General features: G+C 43.2%; 2 protein-coding genes across 2 annotated transcripts; both read right to left on the reverse strand.

Annotated features, from left to right (window-relative positions):
• Positions 1 to 386: 386 nt before the first annotated feature.
• On the reverse strand, positions 387 to 16147 carry dvl2 (dishevelled segment polarity protein 2). The gene is made up of 15 exons (XM_035407667.1): positions 15623 to 16147; positions 11330 to 11399; positions 9020 to 9165; positions 8338 to 8447; positions 7994 to 8123; positions 7345 to 7435; positions 6708 to 6777; positions 6342 to 6481; positions 5605 to 5681; positions 5300 to 5367; positions 4728 to 4862; positions 4324 to 4455; positions 3893 to 4069; positions 3112 to 3330; positions 387 to 2608 (listed from the first exon to the last, which is right to left on the reverse strand). The coding sequence occupies exons 1-15, from the start codon at positions 15781 to 15783 to the stop codon at positions 2079 to 2081; spliced, it is 2256 nt and encodes a 751-aa protein (XP_035263558.1). The 5' UTR covers positions 15784 to 16147; the 3' UTR covers positions 387 to 2078.
• A 1532-nt stretch (positions 16148 to 17679) lies between these two features.
• si:ch73-335l21.2 (RING finger protein 223) lies at positions 17680 to 21977 on the reverse strand. Its single transcript, XM_035408687.1, has 2 exons — positions 21635 to 21977; positions 17680 to 20264 (listed from the first exon to the last, which is right to left on the reverse strand). The coding sequence occupies exon 2, from the start codon at positions 20200 to 20202 to the stop codon at positions 19582 to 19584; it is 621 nt and encodes a 206-aa protein (XP_035264578.1). The 5' UTR covers positions 20203 to 20264; positions 21635 to 21977; the 3' UTR covers positions 17680 to 19581.
• Positions 21978 to 22889: the final 912 nt, after the last annotated feature.

Genomic DNA, 22889 nt, shown 5'->3' on the forward strand with positions numbered 1-22889 from the left:
ATGGACCTATCACACGGCAAATTTAATGCTGTCACTGTTATGCTGTCGGATAACAACAGTTCTGACGAACCCAGTTCTGAAAACCCCAGCACATAAAGTCTAAGTCAACCAACAAAAGCGGATTCTTTGCATAAAATTATTAGATTTTTAAGCAAAGATTGGCTTTCATTTTAAAACAAGTATTTTTTCATTTTATCAACCGTCATCAGTGATGTGCGACAAAAGGCAGAGCCATCTAAATAGATGGAATGGTTTTTTTTTTTTTTGGTTTTTTTTAATCAGTTGCTAAATATGCATTTCCTTCACGGGAACAAGAAAAGATTTGAGACATCAAATTTCCTCTTTCCCTGTTTCCCTGTTGGTAGCTCAGTAGATGCCAGTCCTTATACACGGAAGGCCTGTTTATTATTCCATACAATTGGCATGTACCAAATCAAATGTACAATTAGTTTTAAACACAAGAATGTAATAAAACACAATTGAAATGTACCTAATAAACATTTATTTAGTATATAAATGCTGAAAAAGGCAAGTGACAAAATGGGGAAAACATTCACATAGTTTGACTCTTCATTTAGCACCTATATGGTATGATTACATATAATACACATACAAAGAAAACATGTAGGTCGCATTTAAAAAAAAAAAGTTTGATATGGGGCTCACAGCAATTGAATATCTATTGAAAAGTAACACCACACATTATTCCAACTCCTTTGTACAACCTACAGTACTATTTTGGTATGCCCCTCAGTACCATTTTCTGTACCACACGGTCATTCAGTGTTCTTCCCTGTCTGTAGTACACAGCTCACTTTTCCAGGGTGCGAATGTTGACCATTACCATCAACAGGGAGGAATGTGCGTGCTTAGCAATATTTGTGCTCACTTCACATTAAAATTCGCTACCCTGGACCAATGCCTTTATATAGAAGAGTGGAATATTTACAGTTGGGAACCCTTTTAAAAATTAGCTGAGAGTAGGAAGGAACGATTGCTTCTCACTATGTCAGTTTTACTGTCCTGCATGGGAACAAGTGGGTGCAATAGAGGGGTTTTTATTGACAGTCTATATTTTATTTGAGACCTGAACTAGACAGTGCCCCAGTTGAGAACTGGGAACCCAGATGTTTATAACAGACTGATAAGTATCGTTCAGAGGTCATTCTTTGCTACTACAGCTGCTTCTATGACAGACCACTACTGTTCTGTTCCAACCTCCAAGATAAAAAAACAAGTACACTTTCAAGCATAAAGAGAAACCAAATTATTTAGTAACTACACTTACTGCTGTGCAGACCGTATGGATGTCAAAGACTCGCTAACAACTTTCCAGATCAGCATAGGAGAAGTTAACGTCATGGTAGGCAAGCTATTCAGTGTGTAATTACTTTGCAGTATTGAGAACCTATATTGATCAAAGGCACCAACTGTCACAATTTCTTGCTTCGGGAATTGTAGAATAATAATTGACTGGGTAAGTTATTGAAGACATGAGACATCCCCCACTTTCATTTGAAAGTGGGGGAGGGGGGGGGGAGGGGCACCCAACAAATTTCATGTTTTTGTTTTCCTGCTGCACCCTCCAAAGCCACCCTCCACCCACACTCAACACCCCTCACTACTATCTCTGTCCACAAGCAGAGCAGTGAGACACTGGTAGCTCAAATCCTACGGCTGCAGTGACACCAATTCCTTCTAAACCTTCAATTTAAATCACAAACCTGAGGGCATTACTTGGCTCAGATCTCACAACTCCACAATTTCATTCCAGCTTGAATCCTTAAAGAAACACTCATGAAAAATTCAACTGAAATCTGAAAAACCTCAGGTGGTTTAGTGGATACACAGAATATACAGATCATCTGAAGGGAAGGTAAAAAAAACCCCTGCATGTCATCAGAATATAAACAGAGAAAACCTCTGATGATTGACAGTGGCTGTTTTTTGGGTACCTTTCGAAGCTGTGCCCTCATTGGCCACACCTGGCAGGAACCTCTCAGGCGCCCTATACCCTTTTGTTCTGGGATAGCCCATCCCTCACACACAGACACACACACTCTAGTTCCAACCTGTCACTACATGACGTCTACAAAGAACTCGCTGGGGTTGCCCATGGCTAGATGGAAGGACTGCCGGGAGGCTGTGAGCTCGGGAGGCACGGAGCCCAGGTCACGAGTGGGAGGAGCCCCGGGGGGTCCCCCTGGGGTGCTGGAAGGAGGCAGGGAGGGGAGGGTGGGGCCAGCGGGGTGTTGGGGGTGAGGCGGGCCCAAGGCAGGGTGTGGGTGCTGGGGCACCATCATGACCATCATGGGGTTGTAGGGGAGCGGGATGCCAGGGGGGTAGGGCAGGTGAGGGGGTGGGGCGCGGTGGTGTGAGCGCTGGCTGATGTGACTGTGCTCGCTGGGCGTGGCCGAGCCATGGTCCCGCCTCAGGCTGCTCCGGGTGAAGTACTCTGACTCGCTGCCGCTGCCTGAACGAGAGTCTGCACCGCCTCCCCCGGGTGACTTCTCCTCTCTGGTGCCTCCCCCTGAGCTGCTAGCTCCTCCTCCTTTACTCCCTCGCCGCCGCTCCCCCTCGCTGCGGGTTGACCCACTGCTCCGACTCCCTAACAGAGAAAACCAAGCCATGAGTACAAATAAAATATGGAGACATGACAAACATCAATCTTGAAAACACAAACCACATCCTATTAAGGCACTGTTTCAGTGTGTGGAAGGACCTCACAGTCTGGTACTGAATCCAGACTGTACCAGCGTAACTGTGGTCAGCAAAAGCCCTGCTAGGCAATGCAGAATGCAGAGTCGTTATGCAATTTTTCACATGTAATTATTCTTTAGTTTAGTTCTTGAGTTGGTGTGTTCTGATCAATGATGAAAATATCTGATGTAGAATGACAGGAAGCAGCATGAGGCAGGTCAACAGGCATTCAGTGCTTTTTGAGGGGTTGGGGTTTGGACTGGGACTGGGGGGGTTCTCTGAAATGACAATTTAATGTAAATACAGACCAAGTTCCAACTCCTTCTGCCTCCCCCTTTCGTTTATCCTTCCCCTCCTTCTCTTCCAATAAACAGTCTGACTTGGCATGTAGCTCCTCCCCCTCCATCTTACCCTCACTGTGTTGGCTCCCTGTACTCCCCGGTGCGTAGCTGTAGCTGGATAGCTCGTGATAGGGGGGTGGCTGGCTGGAGTAAGGGTGGGGGTACTGGTAGGGGAAGGAGTGCAGCAGGGGCCATGGGGTCGCTCCGGGAAGGGGCAGGGGGGCAAGAGTGTCCTGGTCGGACGCTCCGCTGGACCCGTCGTTGTCATTCAAGGAGAGGTTGGCCATGTCTGAGAGACAGAGCGGAGGTGTGAGACAGGGAGAGGAAGAACAAAAAAGAGAGGAAGACAGACATGTGTCTAAAAGAGTGGCTCTACACAGGAAACACTCTTAACTGGATGTAGAGAGAACCTAAGTAAAACATGACTAAACACCAAAGCTCTCTTAGCTACGGTAATCCTGTCACCCATGCCATTGTACTTTAGGGGGTAATGTTAGTTCACTTAGCTCCATTTTAACCTTTACACAAAAGAACTTGCAGCAATTTCAGCATATAACAGAATCAAACAAAGATTACATTTGAGAGCTGCTTATGTCTGACTCATGCTGTATACTCCCAGTGAGAACACACATTTCAGAAGTGATTAGAGCCACAGCTCCAAATGTGGCTTAACGTTAACAATGACAAAATGCCAGAACCTAATTTTACCCACAGTAATGAAAAAAGGTGTGAACTTGCGTTTCCATTCCATTTCCATTATGAATGAATCATCTTTCCAGCACAAAACACCATCGATGACTTCACTGAACATTGAGTCAGACTGCTCTGAAAGAGAAGCCTGGAAGACTCACAGTTCTCGCAGTCGCTGAAGTCGCCGAAGATGTAGTAGCACTGCTCGGAGAAGGTGATTTTGTTGACTGTGTGGCGGATGAACCCGGCCTTCAGCAGGTTGCTGGCATATTTGCGTGCCTCTCGTCGGTCCTGGAAGCCCTCGATGTGGTGGTACAGCCACTCGACCACGTCCGAGCCTGGACACGCACGCGCACACACACGCACATACACACGCGCACACACACGAGAGGGCAGAGGGAGATGGGTTCCAGTCAGTCACACTCTTCTGCCACTCATGTTCTTCTGACAATCCTTCCGGCCTACCTCACACACTACACATCACCCTCGCTCCCTCTCTCTCTCTCCCCTGTTCCTCCAATCCTTTCTTTCTAATCCCTCGACCATTGTCTTGAGTAAGGACGTCCTCTTCCCCCTTCCCCTGCTCTCTCACCCAGGAATGCGTTGGGAATGGTGATCTTCAGCCACATCCGGTCTCTGACCTCCAGGCCGGACTCTGGGGAGGCCATGGCTTTGGCCACAGAGGCCATGTCTGAGTGTAGCGAGAGGTTGAAGTCATCGAAGCCTGGAGAGAGTGAGAAACAGGCGCATCATCCCACATGTGCGGGGCTGCAGGAGGCTGTCTAAAGGGCGGAGGCACTCAGAAGCACAGGGACACAAGGAAAAACAGACACCAAGGGTCACACATGATGTCACTGGGGCGAGACACAAAGGCAGTGAAGATGCAGATAGAGGGAGAGGGAGAGGGAGGACAGAGAGACATGTGAACAAATGACATGAGTAATTCAGAGGAAGGAAGAGAAAGACTTGGGGGGGGGGGGGCGAGTGGGGACCCACGCTCGGTTTCGGTGACGGATGAACTCGAGGTAATGGTGCTGAGGGAGGAGCTGCCGGGGTAAGGGGGGTAAGCCCCCGTGAGCGCCACCGAGTGGCTGACCCAGGCCGCCGGGTCGATCGGCCGGATGGGCTCATCTGAGAGGAGAGAGGCAAAGGGACAGAAGGTGAGGGACAAGGGCATATATATAATAGAGTAATGTAGAATATCAGCAGTGGCATTCAATGTACTGAACAAAAACTAAGAGTCATGAATGCATCAGGAATGGGGGTCGTGAGGCCGTGTCTGGAATTCTGACATGTTTGTAACTGAGAAAGTAACATCAAAATTTGAATTTGAATTTGAATCCAATGAATTTGGATTGTTAGTAACATTATTGTGGCCTTATTTTTTAGATGGCCAGCTCTCATTTTGCATCTACGCTCCTTTGTTAAGTTAATAACCAACAGAACATGGTTACATCAGTCGATTACAGGTAATCCTCCACTGAGTCTTTGCATGTAGTACCATACATTTGTATGAGTTATGTTAAAGAGGACACTCAGGGCAGAAACAGGAAAAGCGAGAAACTCACTGCGCGGAAGAGTAAAGTAGCCCTGGGGAGACGGGTCCCAGCACTTAGCCACAGTTAGGATGATCGGTCTGCGAGAGACAAAGGGAGGGAGGGAGGGAGAGAGAGAGAGAGAGAGAGAGAGAGAGAGAGAGAGAGAGAGAGAGAGAGAGAGAGAGAGAGAGAAAGAGAGAGAGTACATCATCCTCAAACTTGAAAAAAGATATTTACTTGAGATTCACCAGATCAAGTAAAATATGTGAGTGCTGATATGTGATGCAGTATGACAGACAGCCTTTCAGATAGACAGCTGCTGACTGCCGACTTACCCTGGCTTGTGTACAATCTCCCTCAGCACCCTGACAGCGTCGTCATTGCTCATGTTCTCAAAGTTGATATCATTCACCTTATAAGAGACATAAAGAGAAAGTCAGGTCTGCAGAGAAGACACAAGCTGTGGTTTTTACCAATACCTACTCACTAATTTAGAAGGTGATTCAAAATATGCAAAGATAATTCTCTTCCCGTCTTCATTTCTGTGTGTACAGTGTTTATGTATGTGCAGGCAAGCATCTAATATTTTATATGACTTAGTAGGTGTTTTTTGCATTACCATCCAAGTTCAGCTGGCAATGAGGATGGAACAATATATGAGTTAGGTTGTTCTTTATTTGATATTTGATTGTGGCAAGTTGATATGGAACTGGACCCAGAGAACAGTCCCATCATTAGAGCACCATAATCTGTTACAGCTGATCAAGGCGCCATTTCATCAACGGCCTCCCTTGGAAATGAGTACAGTAAATTAACTGCATATAGGAAATTGAGAACATCACTCTTCAACATACTCAAGTCTCTCTCTGACCAGGCATTCCTCAAACACTGAGCTGTTACAAAAAAAAATGGAGGATTGTGTGTGTAGTTTCACTGTGATAAAGGCACAGGCAGACATGAATGAATCCAATGAATCCCAGATGTGGGTTTTCCCCGCAAACGAGTGAACCTCGGTCGTCACTCACAGCCGAGAAAACAGGTGTGAATCCCCTCGAGCCGCCCACACCCTTACCTGCAGCAACATGTCCCCGGGTTCGATCCGCCCGTCAGCGGCCACAGCTCCACCCTTCATTATGGAGCCAATGTAGATACCGCCATCCCCTCTCTCATTGCTCTGACCCACGATGCTGATTCCCAGGAAGTTGTACTTCTCTGCCAGGACAAGGAGACAGAGAAAGACAGTTGAGAGAGGGATTAAGGACAAAGAGAGAGAGAGACAGCGAGAGAGAGAGAGAGAGAGAGAGCGAGAGAGAGATAAATATATCTAAATGAAAGCACTGTATAGAGGGTTAGGAGAAGAAGGCAAAGGAGGATGATTCTGTCTGGGCTGGTGAGAGCAGTTGAGGGACATGGAGACAGAGGAGTGAAGCACACTCACCCATGTTGAGCGTGACAGTGATGATGTTGAGGGACATGGTGGAGTCTGTCACACTGCTGAAGGAAGATGCCTGTAGCACATGACACAGGCATTTACCCACACACACCGCTACCAAATCAACATGCACACCACTACCTGCCTTCTTGAAGCCTGTAGCAGTCACATAAAAACCCACAGTCCAGACAAATTTATGACACTAAACATTTGTCTGCAAACTCAAACAGACACAATCACTCTCAGTGCTTCCCAAATATTTTACTCTCAAACAGACAGCATTAATCTGCAACAGATAATCACATTCAACATGCCAACCAAAAGGAAAGTCTCCTTCAAATTTGTCTAGAACAAACATAGGTAATATCTCAAGATGCAAGTGGCTTATGCTTTGGGGAAAGCACGAGCATTTATTTGAAAATATTGTATCTAATTATACCTACTGGAGAAGCCTAATTATATCTTGATCCTGAGGGGGTGATGCAGTGCTTCACAGTATTTCAAAACAGACTACAAGAATTCCACAGAAATCAACTCCTGTTGCATCATGGGACCACACAATAAACTCTCTAACTATTGTCAAAAGTTTTACTGCGTTCCAGACTTCAAGACTGCTACCCTGGCCCCTGAGTGAGTGCAGTACCCGCTCCAGCCTGGGAGGGCGCTGTTTCCTGCGTCTGCGGTGGCGTTTCAGCAAGCGGGAGGCTGTGCTCTGCTCCGTGGAACTGCTAAAACTAAGGAGAGAAAATCAGCTATGTTAATATTCACTGTAATATCTGTACTGAATGCATGGACAGTGATATATATCTGTGGCTCTAGCATCTTCTGACATCTGAGGCAGCAGTGTGGAATAATGGTTAAAGAACTGGCCTTCTGGCATAAAGTTTGCAATTCCCAGGTAGGATGCCGTCGTTGTACCTGTGAGTAAGGTACTTAACCTGTAGCACTTCAGTATATATCCAGCTGTATAAATGGCTACAGTGTAAATGCTTTGTAAAACATTGGGTAAAAGTCACTCTGGATAAGATGTCTGCTAAATGCCAGTAACGTAATGCAATCTTCATGAGATCTGAATGTTCATATGTGCCCAAAACTCAAATGCCAAGAGTCCATCACAGTATTTCAATGGATATCCTCCCATTGGAAAAAATAGTATACAATAACTTAATTATACTTCAAGTATTCTTAAGTATAAAATAGTATACTTTCACATAGGCTATGGTAAAGAAAAAAAAGAAATGAAAGAAGCCTGATAACCTCTCCCTCTGGGTGTCAGCGTCTCCACCACTCACCGGCTCATGGTGTCGTCCTCATCTGAGTCGCAGAAGCTGGTGGTGTCCAGCTCGCTGCTCATGACCGTGGTGGCGCTCTCATACCCCGCCAGGTGGCGCTCCATTCGGCTCTGCCCGTTCATCCTAGGTCCTGGGTGGAAGAGAAAGTGGAGAGAGAGATAATGAAGAGAGGGAAAGTTCAATATTTTTCATGCAGCTGACGCCCTGATCTGCCAATATCATTGGGAACGAAATTCCTCCAGTTGGTGAAAATACCTTTTGACCATGATGTAAAAAAACACTAGCACTAGCACTGTCTAAGTGTAGCATGGGTCATTAGTAGTTAGCGCTCCTGTTGTCCTCACCGTGCTGCTCCAGGTTGTCCCTGTGGCGCGGCCTCTCCCTCCTAAAGGACACCACCGACTCCGTCTCCGTACGGTCGTCCAGGGTCTCCACGCTGCCAGCCGCATTTGGGCTGATTGGGGAAGGAGGTATAGGGACAGGGAACAAGGGGTACACTTTAAAATGTCCATTGCATTGCCTGCTGTTCCTGTGCAAACACAAGCCAGGGCCTTCTCCGCCAGTTACAATTCCTCAAGTCCTCAGGAGCCCATAAAGAAACAGACCTTAATCCGGCCTCAGTCTTCTGGGGACGCATTCCGGTGGAGTTTGGTTTCTCTCTTATTTCACATTCATCGGAGGTACCCGTAAACTTTAACCATTCAATGCCGAAATGAAGAACACACAATGAAGCAGAAAGGTGGAATAAGGCAGGTCCTTGACCTCAACCGAAAAGTACAGTATCACACAGCACAATTCGCTGAAACCTGAGCTACTGTACTCGTTACAGGACAAACATCCCATAAGCACCGGTCCCTAATGGAAATGTGACACTAGAGTGTGGTAGATGATACGCAAGCAGGCTACGGTTATACACTGTTAAATGGGTCTTTACAGAATAAAGCAAGCAAGCTGCAAAGCAAGCTACACCGCGGAGCTTCAGAAATCCAGCCTCGTGTGAAGGACACAACGAGGGGCAGGGCTTACTGAAAGGACGGGGGCCTGGAGTCGCCAATGCCTCCGGTCCTCTCAGCGGGAGGAGGGGGCAGGGGTGGAGGAGGGGGCGAGGGCTGAGGCTGCACCTCCACGGGAGGGGCCGAGGGCTCCGTGCTGGGACTGTCCGATGACACCAACTGGGAGGAGAGAAGGAAAGAAATAAAATGGCGGGGAGAAAGAGGTGGGATGTGGTCACATGGTGTCTAACGCTTACAAGACTCCTCAGCCTGCTCTACCGCGCACACTTGGCTTCCAGTAAATTCCCTGAGCGGGGTGAGACCTGAAGCTGATACGCCTCGGCTGCCTCAGCACTGCGCTGCAGCAGCAGGCCTGCTAACGACAGATAACTCAAGTTCACTGCGCCCAGCGACAGGAAACGCGATCGCTTTTCTGTAACAATTAGACTCTCTTAATGACACTCGGGTCCGGTTGCTTTTAGGTCCAGACACCCGGTCACTGGAACGGTTCCCTTGAGTACAAGATGTAAAATCCACCAGAGGCTTGTGTAAGATTTGAAAAGGAGTCAAATTCACAGCCAGTCAATTTAGCGCAAGGAAACCTCCCGGTCAATCGAGAGTGAAAAGCCAGAGGACAAGGATTAAGGGAAAAAAACGCAAACACTGCACCTTCCTTTCTTTTTACTCAATTGCCTGAGCAGCGATTGTGCATCCTCCCTGGGTGCCTCTCTGCAGTAATATCCAATGTCATTCCCTTTACTTTTCTTTAGCCTCTTTTTGCTCTCCCTTTCTTTCACCCACTTCTTCATATGTGCTCACGTCCAGAAAAACATCCAGTTTTCCATCTTATACATTCTGCAGCTAATTTAGGGCACCTTCACACACTGTCTTACAATTTCATTACTGCAGTCCGATGTATAATTTAGGTACAGAACAAAGTATAACTTCAAATTTGTTACATTTTCAGGGGGGGATTTTTAGGTCCAAACCTGCAAATACTTCACTGAGAATTGCATATTCCCAGCCAGACAAGTCACCAAAAACCAAAAAGACTGTCATCACGCTTTATGCATGGTCTTTTACATGCATTCAAGAACGCACATCCTGCTTTTTCACATTACAATCCAGCAGCCAATAGTCTCATCCGCATGTAGTCCAAATGTCAGTGTCACATTAGCAAGGTACTTAACCTGCATTGCTCCAGTATAAATCCAGCTGTATAAATGGATGCAAATGTAGATGCAATGAAAATAGTTGTGTAAATCGCTCTGGATAAGAGCATCTGCTAAATGCCTGTAATGTAACGTAATGTAGTTTATTATTCACAGATCAATGTAATATAAATAATAGCTATATATTCAATGGATAAATTATCAATGGCACCAGCAATCACGTTTTATCTTCACAAATTCTGCATTTAAAGAGGGATATGTGCAGAATCTCAAATGTAACAAATGGACAAGTCAGAATTCAAATGCCTCCGATTGATTCTGCTTTCACACAAGTCTCTCATGCTTAGGGCAATTCTAACGGACATTCCAAATATGTCGGCACACCTGAACACAGGCGTAATCTGCTGGATTTTTAATAAAGAAAGTGTAGTTGATGATATTTTACAGGAGTACAACATTGTCCCACTGCTGACGCAAATCTACAATCCTCAGGGTAGAGTATCAAACCCAAAAACTCGACACTCTACTTTATTTCCTGTTCTCTTCCAATTATCTCCTTTTTTCTCTCAGCTAATTACTCTACCTCCTCAGCGGAGTAATGTTAGTCAACAACGGAGGTGTTATCCAAGCATATGCTGCTCACGGGATTGGTGAAAATACTGCACTAGACAAACAACAGCCAAATAATTTCCAAATCAGTATGCCTCCAAACACACAGGAATTTCTATAAAGAGCTCTACACTCACTGCTTCTAGAATAAGTAAGCTGGTCTAAATTCAAATGTTCCAGTGTGAGTGTACTAATGTGTGTCCACTGCAACAATAAGACAGTCACTGTGGAAATGAGAAAACAAATGCTTCAAAGTAGTTCCTGAAAAAAGCATTATCGTTCTATACAATACAACAGGTGAGATTTTTAAAATTTATTATGGGAAATAAGACAGCACTCTTTGCAAATGACAGTAACGTTACGCCTGTGATGTTTATCTTGCCGATTATTAGTTTTCCAGGTTCTTCTCATTCTCCAACATAATTCAAAGCAACACTGGCAACCCCTCCTTTGTCTATCTCTAACACAACTTATTTTTATATTTCTCAAGTGAATGGTCACTAAAATCTGAGGAACATTAGTTTAAAGTGTGGTCCGCAAAAGTTGTTAATAGCTGTTCTTACCCATGATACCACTCTTCCATTGAAGCAGGGCAGCTTGGCACCGTCATCTGAAATCTCCTCTTTCACCACACTGTGTGGAAACAACAGGGGGAGACGAGCCACATTCAGAACTGATCCTTGTCACCCTGAAATACACAGAAGTCCTCACCTGCTGTCCTTGTGCTGAAATCATTCACTCACCTTTTCAACCTCAACCAATGATCAACAAGAGATTAACTTCTGTCTAAGCCAAACAGCCCACACAAAAGCTATTTTCAAATTTCCGCAGGACACCCACAATTATGTAATCAGTACAAAAATCCCAGTGGTTTTGGGGAACCTGTTTGGATGGCAAGGGTGTAAAAAACAGCTACAGCTTACTTAGCCACTATTTGCTTGTTTTTTTGTAGTAATGGTGCCTTGGAAGCAAATTATGCCAAAAGAATGGATGTGCGCACAAGAAATGTATTCCTTTATAAATACAGGTAACATTGTACAATGTGTGGAATGTGTACAGTTTTTTTTGACAGATTTGATGCTCAAAATTTCTTTGATATACATCACTAGCCAACCCACTTCTTCCACTCTCATTCTCTGTATTTATAAAAGTACAGTGTGCATGTGCCAACAGAGCACTTACTACGGACATCCATAAATAAACAGAACTGCAGAAAAGCAGATGTTGCAGGAAATAAAAATCATATTGCCTTCAAGAGTGTGTATTTTTAAAATGCTGTGCAAATTCTAAATATTTAAATTTTTTGGAATCTCATTAGTGCGCATCTCGAAATCCAGCAAATAAACTAGGGGATTCCCCAGTGTCCTGGCAAAATTCATAGCCTGGCTCTCTCAGCCTGCCACCTGATCATTCCCCAGTTTAATTGGCTAAAATAATTTTCTCCCTCCTCCTCACAGCTGATGTGTGGTGAGTGTTCTGCTGCAAAATGGCTGCCGAGTGGGTGCTACACGTTGGTGGCGGGTCAGGAGAGAGAGCCCCCAATCACTGTGAAGTGCTTTGAGTTTGATAAAAGAGCTATATAAATGCAAGACATTATTCTTCTTGATCATCAGCCTGGTTGAGAATCTGGAGAGTTCTGTTGAGGGCCCAGGGATTGTCTGGGGAGTTTATTTGTATATCCAGCTGCTTCGAGCTTTGGAAATTAGGACAAACTCCAGCCCTCAGTCAATTAAAACCCCACAGACAACAAACACCTTGAGTTCCAATTCACATTATAACTTGCAGAAGCAGGAACATCACGTACTTTTCTTTTCGGTAGGAAATAATGTTTTCCAAGGAAACACCTCATTTTCAGTCAGTTTTTGACACTCTGAGACCACTGTTTACAGACACAGCACTTTCGCTGATGTTAATTTGCGTTATCAGCGGGCATGAGTCATAATCTCAATATGGTGCAAGACTGAAGCTTTTCAATCAAGTCCTCACTGTCGGATCAAGAAATCAGCCATGAAATGAAATATGTAATAAGAGCTGCTGGAGATACAGGACTGTATTTGAAATTCTGAACATACATTCAGTAGCACTGATAACCCCATTACAAACAATTTCCCACTTATTTATTTGGGTTATGGAATTTTTATGGTGTTATGTTTAGGCTGCACAAAGTCAGGCAGTAGTGGGCTTGATAAATGTTTGCTATTGGGACTTCAGTGCAACTGATTTTGTGTGTGTGTGTGTGTGTGTGTGTGTGTGTGTGTGAAAGAGAGAGAGATAAAGAGAAAGACAGGCCTCTGTCCATCTTGACCAGCACAAAATGGCATAAAATTCATTATTGTCAATCCAGAGCAACACATATTTATAGCCCTGGGTGAACAATTCTACACCACTACACTTAATTTCTGTTTTCAAACAAACACATGCCATACTCCCAAACTATTTCACACATCCTCTTAAATACCTCTGACCAGCCCCCATACAAAACCTCTGCAACCTAGCCTTAACTCACTACTAAATTTCCTATCCTGAAAGCACATTCTAACCCCTATAACCTAAATACAGATACATGGGAAATTAACTATTCATAACCACCCCAACATGCACTGCTGCTAGAGCCACAAACTCAAACACACATGTGCACAGACACAGTAACACAATCCCAACATATCTCTACATCATATATCTACCTATCTCACATGCACTTCTTTAGCTAACCCCCTTCCACCATCCCCACCCCCTTCCCCTTCCTGTTGACTCTGCCCCAGACAGCAAATGGCCTCTCTCCAACCTCAACCCCCCACCTCCCACCCCACCACACACAGTCAGTCTGACAGCTGGCTCCAAGTGGAGGAAATCAAAACACTCACCCTCTAGCAGACCCGGAGAAAATGTGTCTCAAAAGCAAAAAAGGAGACTTTATTCAGAACTGTTATTTTTTAGCAGTTTCAGCCCCGCTTCCCCAAACCTAGGTCAAGCTCCTAATCCTCGGTTACCACTCTGACCTTATGCCTGTTTTAGTGATGGATATTGTCTGATACACACCCCAAATACAAATAAAAATATTTCTTATTTCTAATAACATGCTACATGGTTGGTTTTGCAATAAACTGTTTAAGCCAAATAGAAATGTTGTTAATAAACACAGCTTTGAGTGTTCACAGAACTCAACACATTTCTGTATGAAACAAATTTGTTTCATACAGAGCCCAGTTTTTTCTAAGTCTACTGGTCAGTTTTTTCCACCTCTAAACTGAAACAGATAAAATGTATGGACTCAAATCAGAGTTGTCCCTAAGAAACCAGAGTAGGACAATACGAGACAACTCTATATGGAGCATGGCAGTGTTTTGCAGTAGGCAGTATTCAAAATCTGACGAGGAATATTGTTTGGTCATACAGTATTCCAAAGCTACACGAATACAACAGGTCAAAGCCCATAGGACGAAAATATACTGCAGTGACGAGTATGGGACTAACTTTGCAGGGCAGCAAAACATAAATAATAAATAATTCTAGCAACTATTTAAAATATACACTCATAACTTAATGCATCTTACAACAGGAGTGTTCGCATACTACATACAGACTTTACAGCCATTCGGTGGCAGTCAAACTAGCAAAATGTTCATCAGACAATTCGTTTACCAAAGAAAGCTTAATGGAACAGAGTGAAGTATTCTCTGATGAGACGACTTGGGAACTGAAAAAAAGAGAAGAGGCGACGTATGGGTAGCTGGCTATGGTGTGCCGAGACGAAATCCTGGCACGCATCCCAAAGGCAAGGAAGAAAAAAAAAGAGGATTTCGCAAAAGGGAAAGGATGGAATATTGAAGACGAGTAGTCACTGAGAGCAGTGGTAAAGTAGTTAGATATTTCTGCAGAATTTTTCATATGAAAGGCATTTTGTTGTTTCAGTTTGATGCAAAAAATATAAACATGAAACAATTACAAGTGACTAGGCCCTACCCTTTGTTAAATGATGTTAAAGGAGAGAGGAGCCGCATCTATAAGGAAGATGTTGAATTTCAAAAACCCTAACACAGCTCCCTCTGACTTCTGCCAACCTGAGTTATAGAATTGTCCTAGACTTATCATAGTAACATTACTAACAGGCTGTGTCATTTACATCATTTTCATCTATGGTGAATGCAGAATATGTACAACTCCATACAAGAACTTAAACAAAACGATTGTTCTTCAGAACATTTGACATTTTGTTGCAAAATTATCACACTCAGCCCCTTATCACTGTTACCAGCTATAGTAACATAAGTAACACAAGTAGTCTAGCTTTAGTAAAATAGCCTGATTGAGTAACATAACATATAACTACATCGCTAATGATAGTAACATGTAATTCCTGGATGTAACAATGCCTGGTTTTAGTGTTCTGAGAGAATTATACTTTATTCCACCAAAAATATATTGGCTAACACTTTAACTAATTGCAAAAAAGATGTAAATGGCCGTAGCTCTCCATGTCCCATAACGGCTAGACAAAGTGCATGGCTTAAATACCTTTACAGTTATCTAACAGTAAGGCTACCAGTTTTTATAAAGATTTAAATATGTCCAACTAGCTGGGCTAATTATCAAGCGAATTTGTAATGAATCACAACCACTTAAGTGGTTTTCTCACAACCGAACGCTTTTACCCTCAAAACTGCTTAATACCATATGCGCATTTTAACGATTATCGATAAATATTCGGGAAATTCTGCAATTGATTGTTGTTTCTTGTTTTTAAATTAACTGATTACTAGCTACAATTGAAGTGAAGGCTACTTTTCATCACCATCATTTGCAAGCAGAGCCAGCCGCACGGAGTCAGACTCACACAATCACCGTCACTCACTCACCCGAAATCCTGATCCATGGATTTGAAGAAGAATTTATAATTTGGCTTGTTCAAAACCTGTTTGAAGTCCAGTAATGTAATTTTTTCTGCGGGGATTGGAATTTTGACCAAGTACGGCGTCTCCTCCTCGTCGATGTGGTATATTATTTTGGTTTCCGCCATTTCGCCAGCTCCTTTTTTCTGTCCCACCAAACAAACTATAGAAGAGGGGTAGCTAGCCACCCTGGAGTGGAGGTGGGGGTGGACGCGATCGAGCCCTGTTGCTAGCTGTGGTGTGTTTAAACTAGACAATGTTCGTTTTTAAAAATGAGTTTGCACGTAAGAGTCCGTTGATCTTCTCACTGTCACTACTAAAATGTTTTGCTTCGTCTCCCTGTTTAAAGGGGGAAAGCTACTCGCACGTATACATCCACACAATTAACTACAACTTTTCCCCCTACAACAACAAAGTTAAGAAAAGAGGAGGGGGTAACAAAACTTTCTCTACAGCAAGCCAACGCGGCGTATGACGTCAGGAAGGCGCCCCTTGCGTCCTCCGACAAACGTACCCCCTTCCCCCTTACTGATGAGAAATTTCACGAAAGATGTGCGGGAAAACCAAACCCCCGGGGCACTGAACTCACTGTCCCCTTTAAAGATACACTATATCTGTGATGTGACTAGGTTTAATCACATGTATTGACACGTAGGCCTAATTGCCATGCAGTAATATATTTGCTTTTGTATTTTGACTAAGGTCTTGCCATTGTGAATGTATGGATTCTGAGTCAATTGTGGTAAGTTTTGACACAAAATCTGAAATAGAGCCTATTTTACATAATGGTGTAAATGGTGTGTCAATTCTACTATTCAAATATCAAATATACACACCCATGTATGGCAGAAAAGTCAGGTAGAATTAACACAATATAAGGAAGAAATGTAATCCCCATGTTCTTTTGTTTAAGGTGTCATGTTCTTTTATTTAGTGAGGTATTGATACCACTCTAAATAAAAACACTCCCAGGAGTGCAAGACCGTATGCAGGTGTTCTATTTCTTCTTCATGTGATGTGAGCAATCTCAGCATTCTCAAATAATACAAAGGTTTTGCACAACACAAATCTACAACAGAACATAAAGCACATGTTTATTATTAATTAAAATTCTCAGATCAGTGTTGCAGTTTAGTTAGCTAATTTCCCTTGATGTTGTGCTGAAAGGGGAAGCATAGAGAAACACTTCCATTTGCATTGAGTTAAAGCACTGAGAGACAAGTCCACCACAAGGACTAACATTGTTAGTCTAACTAACACCATGAGGGAATACATTGACAGTTTATCCTGAACAGCAATGACAAATCACTTGATTTTACTGGATTCTGTCTTGTCCTTCCCCTTGGACAGGAGATAGGCTCCATAATTTGCTTGTTCCTTCGGCTGCCCTATCATGATCCAAACAATGTATTCTCTCCATACTGAGACCGTATGACCATTCTATCTCAATTAAAAATTTCAAACTGGGGGGGAGGTAGTGACTGCTGTTGCAGATACTGAACATTTCTCCTTACCCCATCTTATACGTCTGATGACTCAGACCAGGGTCTGTTAGATGGTCATTTTAGACTGGTGATACTGATGTCACGTAGGAGCTTTCAGTACAGGACCCAGATCAAACCGCTTTGCCTCTTTAGTGATCTAGTGAACTGTCACTTTTCCTGACTCACCCAGAAGCCTCAGGCTTAACTGTGGGCCCCATGCCTTTGCAACACAGGGAGCATGACTTGCCAGGCTGGTGGTGGCCAGAACCGAGAAAGTCCAGAAGTATATGCCCTGAACATTCTGTGACTGTTCATGGTCTGGGAACATGTTCTGAGTTTGACTTCAGATAGGCAGTGAACATGGTTAGTGCGTGGAATTAAGAATTGCATGCGTGAAACACATAATTGATAAAAATGAAAGATAATCACGTTTTCAATCTCAGTGCAAAATCATACCACCTAGAGCCAACCCTCCATACTTTTGCTCTGGAGAGATACCTCCCACGTATGATTGAAAAAAAATTCAGTCAACAGTTCATCACACTACAAACAGATTTTATGTTGCAAAGGGATTTACAAATTTACAAATTCAACTGGGTGACTTAAACATAGCTTGAGACAAATTACACAAAAGTATAATTCATATATTGTAACACACATACATAATATCAATATATAGTCAAAAGTTAAAGCAATTAGCTGGTATGACCTAATGCTTCATAATTGCTACATTTTTGTCAAAAAAAAAAAATTACATTTAAATTGTTGCAAAAAATGTATTTGTAAAATCAATAACATAATTGACTTACATCAGTCTCAGTTAATCGTAGAGCTCTTGCATTGACATGGGCTTATGCTAACAAGGTGAACAGAGCAGACTCCCTGAGCAGACAAAACTCTTTGTCATCGCGGGGCCCTCTTCCCATCTATCACAGTACCATCGAATCATGTCTAGGGTGCATCCCAATACTTGTATCAAAATGTATCATCCTTTCCTCCACTACCACCTTGTCCCGGAAGCCAATCTTGTATCCTCCCTCCCTCCAGTGTTCCAATTTTGGAGGAGACGAGCGAAGTGCACAGAACTATATTAGCGAAGCAACGTCAAAATTGTCTTCTCCTTCCCTCCACATACTTCCGGGCAGGAGATGAGTGGTAGTGGGAGAGTGGAGGAAAGGCGGCGAGGAGTCAAAAGTAATGGACCGCACCCCTAATTTCACCCATGCACAATGTGGAGCTGAATAAAACCGAATATATCATCACTCACTAAATCAGGTTGGAGAGTGTGTACATGGTTTATTTTTCTAGACACTGAGTAAAAAGTTTCAGTGGTACCCAAAAGCGCTCTAAAATATTATCTGAACAAGCTAAAGCTAAAATAACAAAATGAAGTCATTTTTTCAACCAATAAGAGGCAGTGAGGCTGTCAGAGGTAGCTTTACCTAGGGCCACCAGTTTGTCTCCACAAGTGACCTGCAGAGATTTAAACTTGTATGTCAATGGTTATCCACCAGGGGTCCCCATAGGCACTCCAATGGCACAGTCAAGTGACCAATTCAATTGAGTTTATAACTGAGACATTTATCAAAACAACTACTTAATTTAATATTGAGAGAGTCAGGAAGGAAAGTGAAGATAGATGGAAGTTTAAATGCTGCAAAAAGCATGTATTTGAGACAGTGGTCCACGCTCCTGGTCCTAAAGAGCCTCAGCATCTGTTGGTTTTCAATAATCAGCACTTGAGTAGCACATCAATTGATCAGTTAAAGCAACTGATTCGTTTCGGGTCACCGGTTTTCTTGGGTCTGAATCAGTCGCTGATCTTAAGGAAAAAACTAAAAGGACTGCAGGAAAAAGAAAAATGGATCCATATAAAGCAGGTTAGCACCTGATTGTACTTAAGGTCATGACTGAAGACCATGATGAGTCAATTAGTTAAATCATGAATAACATTTTTTTTAATTACATTTTTTTGTGAAGGTTAAATGTTATATAACTGCTCTCGTTTTTAATTAGGGTATTTCACACTGCTTCTAACAAAACCTAACATGCCCCTGTACAACCTTTTAAAATACTGCAGCATGTCCACAGTAGTAAGTAATCAAACTGTATTTAGCATGTGAGCATTGCTTGTAAACATTGGTGTCAATCATTGTCTGTGCCTAATAAGTGCCAAAAACACACAAAAAAATTAAAACGTGGAACCTGGATGAAATTATCAGTCATGTTTATAGTGTATCCCTGCAGGGTTTCCAGGTCATTTTGTGAGCAGGTGAAATTCAGGAGTACAGACAGGTGGATGTATGTCTCATTCAACAAGGGCGTTCTGCTACATGATTTGAATCCAAAAGGAAACTAATAGAAAGAATTTCACTTTTCACTGGAGGATATATTTGAGTATTACTACTGGCTTGTTTCCATTTTGTGATCCTTGGCCTTGCTCTAGTTGTGAAAGAAGTTTGGCCCGAAGACCACGCCCACAACACAGGTCAAGACGAACAGGATCCAGAAGATGAGGGCCAGCAGCTGGACACACACCAGGGCCCGCCGCTGCTCCTGCTGTACCTCTAAACTACCAGCAGAGGGAGCTGGGGGGCGGTGCTCCTCTCCTGTCCCCATCTGCTCCACGCGCAGGCTGACCGTGGGCAGGATGATGAAGCGAGCGTCCCGAGACTCCAGGGACAGCACCACCCGTTGGGTGATGGTGGTCAGACGGGTGGAGACGGAGACTGGCATACGGAATGCCAGCGGGGGCAGCTGGGCCAAAATGCGAGAGTTGCAGGGGAGGGAGAGGGCGTCCCCCATCTCCAGGGGAGTGGGATGGCGACACAGGGGGCAGGAGATCGATGGGGGGCTGTGGGGATCGGGCGGCTGGGTGGGTGACAGCTGGATCCTCTGTAAGCACTCAGTGCAGAACACGTGAAGACACTCCAGCATGCGGGGGCATTTCCCTCCCTGGTTGTATTCCTGGTAGCAGATGGGGCATTCCACCTCAGCCGCCTCCACAGAGCCAGTCTGCTGGTCCAGCTGGTTTGGTTGCACTGTGCCTGGAATCTCCGTCATGGATACAGACAGAGCAGGAGAGCACTGCCGGAATTTTTTTAGAGTGGTTCTATTGTAGAAACCTGGATATATGCAAAAGAGACTACAGTCAATAATGCCTGCATAACCTTTTTCCACTCTCTTACATTGTGCATCTGAACCAGGTTACTGCTGTGAATTATTTTAAAACATATGATTGACAGTATAGAAATATAGTATGTTCCCTGTCCGTTCCTCAGCCAGCACACACAATTCTTTCCCAGACGGTTGCTCCACAACACGAAAGTGAGTCATGAGTTAATGAAGCAATAACAATAGACGTAGCAAAACTGTGACGTGTTCAGCTTTCTGGGTACTTTCCCAGTCAGTTGTTGAACTTTGAACTGTTTGCAGTGACATCAATGTGGATTTATTCTAGTTTCCTGTACTTCAGCTTTATCCTAACAAATGCTTTTTATGGTTCTCTATTTCCCTGTCCTCCCTCTTTGTGTGGCAATGTTTATTTATAATAATGTATATTTACAGTTAATCACATTCTTATAAATAGCTTACCTTGGCTACCCTGTTTTTAATATGTTCTCAAATATTGATCAACTTTTTAAAAAAATATCCTTACCTGTTATGTTTTTATGATTGCCCAGAATTGACCCACTTTGACTTTTGAATTGAGATCCCTCTTTACTGATCAAAGATAATGCTTTGGTCAAAATTCTCTTGATATGAGTTACACTACTCCCAAACTTCCTGGGTACCCCTAGCCAGATCCAGGCATTTGATGTGTTCTATCTTAAGCATGCCTGATACAACTAATCAAGTACACAATTAAGTAGACTGAAAAAGGAATATATCGCAGGTATGATAATCCTTCAGTAGAATATAGTGACTCAGTAGTAATATTGATAAGATTGAGAAGCAATAATTGTATGTGAGCGCACTTCTGTAGACTCAACTGAATATATAACATATGTAAAGTATACCCTGGTGTTTATTTGTGTGGACTTCTAGTCCCAGGCCACTACTGACACAGACACAGCAACACTAACTTGGGGTAGTTGCCTGGCAATGCAAACCCACTCTCTGAGGACAGTTAGCAGATTGGAAGATCGGAGACCAAAGGCATACACACATATGGGTAACACACACACACACACACACACACACACACACACAATGCATAATGTTTCAATTTTACATCCCAGGAAAATGATAAACATTGCTGGAAAACATAAACATTACGAAAATGAAAGCTAATACCAAACCAAAGTGAACCAAAGACAAATGATTAATTACTGCTTTCAAATATTTCCATGTCATGCAATGTGAAGACCTTCTGGGCTAAAAATTTTTTTTTTTAACTTACAGATATTTTGTATTTGTGTGTGTGTGTACAGATGGGTTAAAGACAGGGTACACACAAAGAAAGAAATCAAAGATTCAAAGAAGTTGTATTTACCCCTTCAGTAGTCTCTGTAGCCGAAGTGAACGTCAGTGTTCTTCTGGAGTCCCAAAATCCTAATCCATAATCCCATCACCTCCTTCTCTTTTACGTCAGATATCAGTATGAAGCTGCTCTGACAATGACTCCTCTCTTCACCTGTTTGTATCCATTTAAATCAGTATCACTCTATCTGTTCATTAGTCTTTTACTGCTACTCTCTCTCACTCTCTCTCCTCTATCCATTCCCTGCTTGCTCCCATACCCAGGGAGTTGAGCAGGGTTACCCAGACGTTATTTCCCTGGCTGTGTGCGGGTTACTAGGACAGGGAATAGCATGAATAAGCCCCCTCCCCCAAACATTGTTCAAAAGGCCCTCTAGGATCAAACAAACTGACAGGCTATTCCCATTTTGATGGATCCACCTCACCTTGCCATCCATCCTCACCTTCCTTGCATCCACATATAAACCACAATGCAGCTTTGTTTTTTTCCCAGTGCTCCCTTCTCTCCGGTGCAGGAAAGTAACAAGTGGTATTTTGCATTATTTCATGATCAACAACAGAACAACAATCTAGCCTACCAGAGTTTAAGTTTAGAGGCAAAATCCTTGTGCTCCTGTACCTGAATTACAGACTTATGTCTGTGGAATAATGTCCTGTGTATTGGCTTGAATAGGATTTTAATGTGTTTTATATAGCTAGATCTTCACAGCCAATCTGGAAATTGAATGCATTGCATACTTCTCCATTGTTCTTGGACCACTGTGATGAGAGAACATTCACACATGATTGACAGTAATTCTCAGTGAAAAGATCCAACACTAATTTCTGTTGAATCATAATAGAGGCCCCCACACCTGTCTGCTCAAGTTTGGTAATTCAACAAAAGTTTGCATTCCAGTGTTTAAAGGCATACTATGCAGGAATGTTTCTCACCTTGCTGTGGTCCTGTGTTTACAACCAAAGAAGGCTCTTCCTCTGTCTTCAACCTTGCCCACTGACCTCCAAGTACCCAACGGAGTCACTGACACTTTATTCTATAATTGGTTACTGAAGTTACTGATAATATGCCCACTTCGGGTCATATAGGCAATGGACTAGAAGATTTATGCTATAGAAATTGGTTCAAAGGAAGTTATTTAAGTTAAAAATGAATGTCAGCCAAGCCAAGTCACACACACACATACACACACACATAAAGAAAAGACATACAATACTATGTTTATTTTGCCACTATCTTCAATATCTCACAAAATTTTCTTCACTGTTTC

The sequence above is a fragment of the Anguilla anguilla genome, chromosome 3 (genome assembly GCF_013347855.1).
Source record: "Anguilla anguilla isolate fAngAng1 chromosome 3, fAngAng1.pri, whole genome shotgun sequence".
Taxonomy (NCBI): Eukaryota; Metazoa; Chordata; class Actinopteri; order Anguilliformes; family Anguillidae; genus Anguilla; species Anguilla anguilla.

Excerpts from the sequence above, each read along its gene's own strand:
- dvl2 (XM_035407667.1), bottom strand. The coding sequence starts at position 15,783 with ATGGCGGAAACCAAAATAATATACCACATCGACGAGGAGGAGACGCCG. Across the intron at positions 11,400-15,622 it reads TCCATGGATCAGGATTTCGG|TGTGGTGAAAGAGGAGATTT; the intron begins GTGAGTGAGTGA and ends GTTTCCACACAG. Across the intron at positions 4,863-5,299 it reads CTACTTTACTCTTCCGCGCA|ATGAGCCCATCCGGCCGATC; the intron begins GTGAGTTTCTCG and ends CTCTCCTCTCAG.
- si:ch73-335l21.2 (XM_035408687.1), bottom strand. The coding sequence starts at position 20,202 with ATGACGGAGATTCCAGGCACAGTGCAACCAAACCAGCTGGACCAGCAG.